The sequence below is a fragment of the Amblyomma mixtum genome, chromosome 2, assembly GCF_055824585.1.
Source record: "Amblyomma mixtum isolate Tamu chromosome 2, ASM5582458v1, whole genome shotgun sequence".
NCBI classification, from domain to species: Eukaryota; Metazoa; Arthropoda; class Arachnida; order Ixodida; family Ixodidae; genus Amblyomma; species Amblyomma mixtum.
Window position 1 is genome coordinate 12,160,904 of NC_143013.1, and position 9,313 is coordinate 12,170,216.

At 49.5% G+C, this 9,313-nt stretch overlaps 1 protein-coding gene across 1 annotated transcript; it reads right to left on the reverse strand.

The window, feature by feature from the left end:
- Positions 1-5,675: 5,675 nt before the first annotated feature.
- LOC149358446 (uncharacterized) lies at positions 5,676-8,553 on the reverse strand. The gene is made up of 4 exons (XM_089567549.1): positions 8,481-8,553; positions 6,770-6,837; positions 6,333-6,521; positions 5,676-5,930 (listed from the first exon to the last, which is right to left on the reverse strand). Exons 1-4 carry the CDS (start codon positions 8,551-8,553, stop codon positions 5,676-5,678), a joined length of 585 nt encoding a protein of 194 aa, XP_089423675.1.
- Between the last annotated feature and the right edge of the window lie 760 nt (positions 8,554-9,313).

Consider the following 9,313-nt stretch of genomic DNA (forward strand, 5'->3'; position numbering starts at 1 on the left):
CTTCGCTTCCGCGGGACTGTAGAGAAGCTATAAATCTCTCTCTGAATGCAAATATCTGGAACCTGGCGGCTACTTCCCGCACATGTTCTTTTCCGCACTCACGGAAACCGGCCTGAATGTTGTGACTCTGACACACGACTGCCGTCTATGGGTCAGTTCAGGGCGCAGCAAATTGTGAGTGGGGTCCTGCACTCAGTCGCCCCCCTGTCTCCCAAGGCACAGAGAAATGTCAGACAATTCGTTATACTATAGAAGAACTGCAGATTGGGCTAGTTGGTGTAGATTCATAATGATGGTTCAACAGCGCAAACACACACAGACCAAGAAGGAGACAAGACACACGCACAGCGCTGAACTTACAACTGATTTTTATTAGGAAGAAACACGTCATAATATACACACACGAAAAAACAGCGCACATGCGCAATGTCAACAATCTCCTAGGGCTGGAAAAAAAATCAGTTGTAAGTTCAGAGCTGTGTGTGTGTCCTTTCTCCTTCTTGGTCTGTGTGTGTCTGCGCTGTTGAACCATGATTATGAGTCGTTATACTATACCGGCGAGGCTCGCTTTGTGAAACCACAGTCGGGATCCTCGCTCAGCCGTCTCCAATCTGCGCTAGACTGTTGTGATGCGATCCTACAAACGCGACCACGCAGGAACTCCTGGGCCAAGAGCGGTGCAGTGTTTAGCCATTTTGGATAGTGGCTTCACTGGCCAAGCCCATTCAGGATAAACTATCGTAGCGAACTCTATATATGCTCTACTTTCACAACACTGCTGCCGCATTTCCTAGCCCCGTCAGACAGTTCAAGCATTCTGCGATTGGCGCAGTTTTACGGTTGCGTATCAAGCACGCATCTATCACTGTTACCCTGTCTAGTCACGCATTAATATGGAGCTCATCAGCGGGCCGCAAGCGCCTATGACAGGATCCGAAGCGCCCATTTGCTCCCGCCTTCATTTACTCTCTCTCGTTTTCTTTCGCTCTCAGCGGTCGCTACGCCCTTTGGCTTCCACCACCGCTTCCGAAGCGAGCACGTCGCGTTTGAAATCAACTGCATCTGCGGTTCTGGCGCATCCGACGCTTCTGGGGTCGTTTACGCTGCTGCGCAGAGACGCACCGCGTGCGCCGTATTCGGCTCTGCCTGATAACAGCGCATAGCTGGCGCAAGCCTCTTCAGTACCGGCCGTGATCGCGGCTGATTCGAGGAACATCCACACTGCGTGGACTCATAGAAATAAAAAAGTTTCTCAAAGGAGCAAAGTTTCCCTCCGCATCGCTCTTGATTTTCAATCCCTCGCTTTTCTTCTGTTTCTTCTCCTCGCCTTCTTTCCGCACATCCAACCCTCTTTATCTCTACTTTAAACTCTTTCCACCAGCGCGGCGCAGCGACCACTTCCTCGCAGGGAGAGATTACTACAACGCCGCGTTCTCCCCTTTCCTCCTCGCACCAACAAGAACCTCACTCGTCCTCTTCTCTCGACCGTTACCATTACAACCGCATTTCCGTCCGGACCTCCGAGGGGGCCGTGTGTGTCTCCTCCCGCCAAGTGTTCGCTCCTCTCAGCATCACCGTCGTGGTTCAGACCTCGCCACGCCCGGTATATCGTGTTGCCTGTCCGGACGAGTACAAGGAATACCGCGTCCTTGCTTCAAGTAGGCCTCACAAGCCATCGGCCGCTTCGGCGGCCGCGAAGTCGTCTACGCCTACAGGGAGAACTTCTTCGGGCCGTCGTCGTTAGCTGCAACGGCGATCTTCCTGCAATCCTGCAAACCAGATGCAGCAATCACAGCGGATACCGACGGAGGCGGCTCGGCCACCATCTCAGCGTCTGCTGTACTGCATCCTGGAACGAGAGCGGCCGTTTTGCTGCCGTTCGTCACTTTGGCGTCGTGTACCTTCATGTGTTAGTGACGTCGGTGCAGCGACAGCTACGGAAGCGTTTAGTTCTGTACTCATGCCCTTAGAAATGGCGAAGAGTGCAGCGAGCCCCGCTTCCTGCGAATGCTTTCTCGGGCGTCGCCGCTGTGGATTATCAGCTGGTTTAGTCGTTGCTGTTACCAAAGCAGTCATAGTGTTTCGTCGGCAGAAGAGTAGGCACAACGTGGGAAGTGATTATGCAACTGTATGTTTACTGAATTCTATCGGTGTCGCATGGACATTGAAGGACTTCATTGATAGCGGTTTGTCTTCATATCTTTACATTAAAACCAAAATTTTCCCCCAATTCTTTATGGTTGCAATGCAGATCGTGCATGCATTAAATTGCGTGCACTCACTGTGCACGGTGTGATCGTTAAATGTAATGCGCGAGCTCACTATGCACGAAATGATGTTTTGGACATGTAAGCTGCATCACCGAGGTAAAGTTAACACATCTGGTGCGTCAAGGACAAATTTACACCTTTAAAGTACGGAATGCTCCAGCTCAGATATGTAGTATATTTCGAAAAGGCATACCTCTTTTCCACTGACAGTATCGGGAAGTATACAGGAAATAAACCATACAGACAATACGTTCTGCCTGCACATTTCTTTTCATCCACCTTTATTACACACTTCGTCTTCTTTTTGCCTTGCACTTCATGCTTCTCATCCAGAGTCTGATCTTCCATCTGTTTGACGCGCTCTCTGTAGGCGTTGCGGTTGAATGTCTCTTCCATGAGACCCACTCACAAAAACCACGCAGCCCCGTTAAACCGTCAAGGGAAGCTGCTGCTGCAAAGAATCCTTTGCTCTAAAGCCGGATCGCCGGATTGTCTCACAGCATTGCCCCAGAGCTATCGTGGCACATTGTTCAGGTGGGGACAATATTCCCTTAACGAAGGAAATATTGCAGTGGTTAATGAGGAACGTAAAGCACGAAGCTGGACTCTGGCGCCCTCTGCCTGAAAACTTTCTCAACAGCTGTAATATAACAGTACTTTAAACGTTGGGTTCAGGACTCGTCTGTGCACGGCTGGACAGCTCTGGCATGTGAGGTTTAACGCGTACTGGAAGTTTTTGATGCGTACCAAGAATACTGGATCCAGAAATACAAGTAAGGTAGTGCTTAAAGCCCCGGATGCGTATTAGCCTGGCACGCCGTACTTTAACGTTAATTTCCAGAATATCTCCACTTATAACGCGTTGTTATTGTTTCCTACGTGTTCTTCAGCACCCTTTTCGAACTGAGTAGTGCACTACTCGGTAGATTTTTTTATGTCTTAGATTTAGCAGACACTGAAATTCACCAGGTTTAACAAATATTGGAAGTATACGTAACACAACGAGCACAAATATCGCACTTTATAGTAGAGTACCTCCCTTTGGCTGACCCACTATAATCTTACTGGACTCTCCATTGAAGTATACTCTTCCACGTTAGAGAATTTCCCTTCGTGCATTACTCTAACAAATCAAATCAAATTGACATCTCCCTACGTGCTTCCCGTTGCCCTCGTGTGCTTCGATTTAGAGCGAATGTCCGAAAAATAGGAGGACCTGCGTTTGAGTCTTGCACCAAACTTTTCAGCCGCAGAGGTTTTAAAACATATTACAGCTTTTCTGCGCGCCCACGTGACCGCTCTCATATATATATTGATTTAATTACTCATTAATACGTAATCTGCTTATGCATGGCTAACCCTAACCGACCTTAAAAATTAGATTTGGAAAGCGAATGAGGTATGCATCTTATTCTATTCGAAAAGACGAACTCGAATCTGAATTTTGTATCGTTCTATCGTAATTAGTGCGTTAATTATTATTTTTAAAGTTAATGCTTTACGAAAGTAATTAATACTATAAGGGGTCTAATGAAGAATATAAATTGTTCTAAAAACTACGGGGATGCCGAATATGCGACTTGTTTTCCAATATCCTTATCCGTTCGCGAGTTATTAATATTGTTACGAGGTGGCAAGCCTAGAAAAAGGACGACATGATGACAGATGATAATATGATTTAATGGCTGTGGGTCTAGCGCGAGCGCTCCGTCCCGCGCCACTGCCCTCTTCTTCTTCGTAACATGACCCGGGTCCTCCGAGCGATCGTCCCGATCGTTTTCTTAAATTTTCAGTGATGAGGTGGCGATGACCATGATCACAAAGGATAGAAGAAGATGAAAGGATGGCTTGCCACCAAGATGAACGAGATGATCTGGTGAACGGTTGTCCCCGGAGCATCAGGTCCAGCGGTCGGTCGCCACAGCCGAAGGTCAGGGATTAAGGACTCGCCGGACAGCTTGGGCGGGGATGCCGTCTTTATTCGGGTCGTCGTCGGGTCATGCTGCGTCTGGTCCTGGTCGTCATGTCTTGTGGTCGGGGCTGGGGACGGGGCGGGGGAAAGCGGCTGGTCGGTTCTGGTCTGGTCGGGCTCGGGTTGAGCCGGCGGTGGAGTCAGGTCCCCTCGGCCAACGACGAAGGCGAGCAGAAGGTGGCGATGCTCCAGGGACCAGGATGACGATGTACCCCGCACCTCACACCAAATGTTACGAGGTGGCAAGCCTAGAAAAAGGACGACATGATGACAGATGATAATATGATTTAATGGCTGTGGGTCTAGCGCGAGCGCTCCGTCCCGCGCCACTGCCCTCTTCTTCTTCGTAACAATATTATCAGAAGTCACGTGATACATCGAAAAAAAAAACGGCCTATAAGCCGGCGATCGCTTGTCTATAGGTAAGATTTTTTCGCTTTCCGAGCGGCTCGAAACTCTTTTCGAAAGAGCTTTTCATTTCTGGGAGTGTCGAAACAACCTTACCTGTAGGCAAGCGGTCGCCCCGTGCCTACAGGTAGGTTAGTTTTTTACACTAGTTAACACTAGTTACCGCTGTACTAAGATGCGTTTTTAAAGCTTCTCAATACCCCTAATTATCGGCCGATATAAATGATCGCGGTATCTATCAATATCTACGTTTCGAGAGCATTACGAATATGTAATCGGTTCTTCGTTGAAGTCATTAGGTAATAAATTCTTATTAATAATAAGCAACCATAACCGACCCTAAAAAATTATTTGGAAAGCGAGCGAAGTACGCATTTTATTCTACTCGAAGAGACGAACTCGAATTTGAATTTTGTATTGTCCTATCTTAAGTAGTGCGTTAATTATTATTATTTAAAATTAGGCCTAACGATAATTATAATATCATAGCGAGTCTAATGGGGAGTCAATTGTTCTAAAAACTACGGTGATATCGAAAAACTCAGCATCGTCAGCTGGAAAAAGACTGCGTCCAGACTGCTCAAATTATGGGTTTTCGTACGCCAGCAGCTGTACAGCCGCTACGATGGCCCACTGCGCTATACTACGCACCCGGAGCCAAGTGCGGTCTATAACTTTGAGGCTACCAGTCCGCAGCATGTAAAATCTGTAATTGTGTTTCGGACAAGGGGCCCAAACGTGCCCAAGCACCTTTCTGTCTTTCCAGAGAAGCTCAAAAACAATGCAAAGCAGCTGTAGTTCAATCACTGTTAATTTATTGGTGCCACAAATATTTTCTACAGGTACGGCGTTGCAGAGAGCAGTTGTCCTGGCAACTGTGGGCAGTGGAATATCCGGGCGACTTTTCTCCCATCTTCCCATGAAGGTGTCTTGTCAGGGGTGTTTTCCCGCAAAGTGAAATGATAACGAAGGAACGCTGTTGCTTGCACAGAACTGAGAAATAGGTTAAACTGTGCACTATATAATCAGCACTGCTGTGGCAGTCCCAAGTCACTTCGAAGGTTTCGCTGACTATTAAAGCTTATGCTTGCTAAGGCTGCGCCCACCTTGGAGTGGGGTGCGTAATTTCGACGGTGATGCTCGTCGCCCTCAGCCTGGTCAACCGCAGTATCTGGCTGCCCATCCGCAGGGATGCTAGGAGGGTTCACATTGTAGACAAAATTGCCATTGTTTATGTTGATGGTGATCGGCGCCGCTGCATTGAACATGGTTTGAAGAACCTGTTTTGGAAAACAACAGCAAACTTGTGGTTGGTGACGAAGCGCGAAAATGTGGAGGACAACCGAGAACCCACTGAAGCACAGCGAAGATAGAACTGTTTTAGTATCTCAATACCATCTCACATACTTTGGGACATATACTTCCTCCTGACGCAGTTATGCTATGTTGCTAATGCTGCTCATGTTTCCGTGCTATGTGACCAGGCCTTAGGACAGTGAAGCAGGTAGCCGCATTGATCACATCGAATATGCTGTCTCACTGGTCACACGACCACAGGAGCTCCCACAGGACTCGGGCCAGTGGCTCTGAGGTTGAACGTGGGAGCAGTGCTGTCACATCCCAACATCACTTAGCAGGTTTCGCTGGCTATTAAAAAATATCTTCGCTAAGACTGCACCCACCTGGGTGTAGGGTCCGCAACTTGGTCGGTGATGCTCTTGGTAGTAGTTACGGTCACCGTCGGCCAGCTCAACCGTCTGATCTGGCGGCCGATACACGGGGTTGTTTGGAGTGTTCTCATTGTAGACAAAATTGCCATCATTTATGTTGATGGTGATCGGCGCCGCTCCACTGCGCATGGTTTCAAGAACCTGTTTTGGACAAAAGAGTAAATATTTGCTTGGTGGTGAGATCCTGCGATGCTAGACGCCCAGGATAATCGGGAGCGCACTGAATCATCGAAAATAAAAGAAAAAGAACTCTTGAGTTTCTCAATATCAGGTCCCATATTTTGGAATATATACTTTTTGAGAACGGAGCTGCTCATATTCTCATGCCCTGGCTAGGCCGTTAGAGAGTGCAATAGGTAGCGATTTTGATAACACAAAATATACTATACCTGATCGATCAGATGGCCAGAAGAGCTCCCACAGGACTCATGCCGTTGGCTTTGAGGTTGAAAGTCAACTGCAGAACAACAAATGCGTTACCTTATAAGCCCAGACATCCAGTTTAAAAAGAAGGATTTATCCTGTCGAAACACGGTCTGAGTGCCATATTTTGAACGAGTTGAAAGGTGCGACATCTCTACAGTAAAGAGACGGAGGTATGATTACTACGGAATTTGTAACTTTAACTACTTACAGAGAATGCTTACAGAGCAACTACACGACGGACCCCGCGCCCCTGCAAAGGACACTATGGTGCAGCAGACATTGCCAATGCGAGCTCATCCATCCATTTAGCTAACGCCGCGACGAAAGTGCTTTGAGAAACGGCTGGACCCAAGCTCGACGGCTCGAAACTAGAAGCGTTCTCTAACCTTCAAGCTAATGCCGCCGCGAAAGCACAGCGGGATGCGCCATGATCCAACCAGCAAGACACCTGGGTGCGAGAAACGTTCTACAAACTTCAAGCGAACGCCGCGACGAAAGCGTAGTGGGATGCGGCACGATCCAACCAGCCGGACACCTCGGAGCGAGAGACGTTCTACAACCTTCGAGCTAACGCCGCGACGAAAGCGTAGTGGGATGCGCCATGATCCAACCAGCAGGACACCTGGGTGCGAGAAACGTTCCCCCACCTTCAAGCCAACGCCGCGACGAAAGCGTAGTGGGATGCGCCATGATCCAACCAGCAGGATTCCTGGGTGCGAGAAACGTTCTACAAACTTCAAGCGAACGCCGCGACGAAAGCGTAGTGGGATGCGGCACGATCCAACCAGCCGGACACCTCGGAGCGAGAGACGTTCTACAACCTTCGAGCTAACGCCGCGACGAAAGCGTAGTGGGATGCGCCATGATCCAACCAGCAGGACACCTGGGTGCGAGAAACGTTCCCCAACCTTCAAGCCAACGCCGCGACGAAAGCGTAGTGGTATGCGCCATGATCCAACCAGCAGGACACCTGGGTGCGAGAAACGTTCCCCAACCTTCAAGCCAACGCCGCGGCCAAAGCATAGTGGGATGAGCCACTATCCAACCAGCAGGACCCGTTGGAGTGAGAAACGTTATGTAACCTTCGAGGCAACGCCGCGACGAAAGCGTCGAGGGATGAGCCACGATCCAGCAGGCAGGACTCCTCGGAGCGAGAAACGTTCCAACGGAGTCAAGAATCGTGACACCTAAGGTACATATCGGCTCCCCGGATGGAAGCGACAACGCATCCGGACGAGCAAGCAGCAAGGTACAATCTGGAGCCCTGTACCAAGGAACTTAACGAACGAGACAAACACTGCACTCCGCACAAGTCGCTTAGTCGGTGTTCTTAGCCAACAACGAAATCGCACCACAGGCGGCTGAGCAGGTGCTTGAGGGTTCCTGTTCGCACGGCAACTGCCACCGTTACACACGTTTCCGCTAACACGATAAAACAGTACAAAGTAGGCACACAAGCGGCGCGTTGTTGGTAATGAAATGTTCTGTGGTAACATACTGCTTGACTCAACCACAGCGCGCCACTCTGAACCCCCAACGCCACTAGCAGTTTAGGTGGGCATGCGGGGCAGGAGAAATGCAAGGCGCCGTCGGCTGCTCTCCTCGCGAGTCGGACTGGGTGCTTGTGGCCGAGGTAATAGGTGCATTGTGAGGATTGAGAAGGCGACATCTTACCAGGGGTGATCGTTTGGAGTTGGACGTTCCAACGCCCATACTGTTGCGTCGAAGTCGCGCTGTCTTGAGCCATGTCGGGGGCGGGGGATCGATTTTCAGGAGTTGAAAATCCGGACCCTGAAGTGCTATGGTAGAATACAGCTCGCGCCCTTTATAGCCCCGCCAAGAGGTTGGATCACCTATGTCACTAGCCTTATCACCCTTGTGAACTGAAGGACGTTGGTGTACAGGGGCCTGATTGGTAGGGCCAACAGCATGTGACGCGTTTTACGTAACGACCTTCATTGTTATTGTGTTATTATTTCCAAGGTTTTTCCTGTATTTCTTACTTTTTTTGTGTCTATGTGTAGTGCTCAGCCCTACGCCTGAACTGGCTGCAGTGCCAGGCCTTCCGCACCAGCGCCGCTCAATGGGGTCGTTCGCACAATGGGGTCGTTTGCCAGATCGTTCGCACAAGATCGCTCCTATCCAGTGCAACGGTAGGGAGGCATTCGTTCTGCGGCACCAGAACGTTGCCACTGCTGGGGAAATGCTGCTTCGCGTATGGAGACACTGCGTAGCCAGAGAAGCGGGTGGCATGGCCGACGCGCGTCGAATCCTCGTCGAAGTCGAGAGAATGGTTCAAAGACTTTTCATATGCTCACAGAGGCTGTAAGCGAAGGTTCCATATATGACCATTCAACACCACATTCGCACACTCAGACACATTCACCACATTCACTCCACAGCGGTCGTGGGCATGTTGCTGTGATGTCTTAAATGCCTTCGGAATGGAAATGCCTGAAATTATTTCCACGATTAATCCTAGTCCCAAAAGAAGGCCGCTTCCCCGT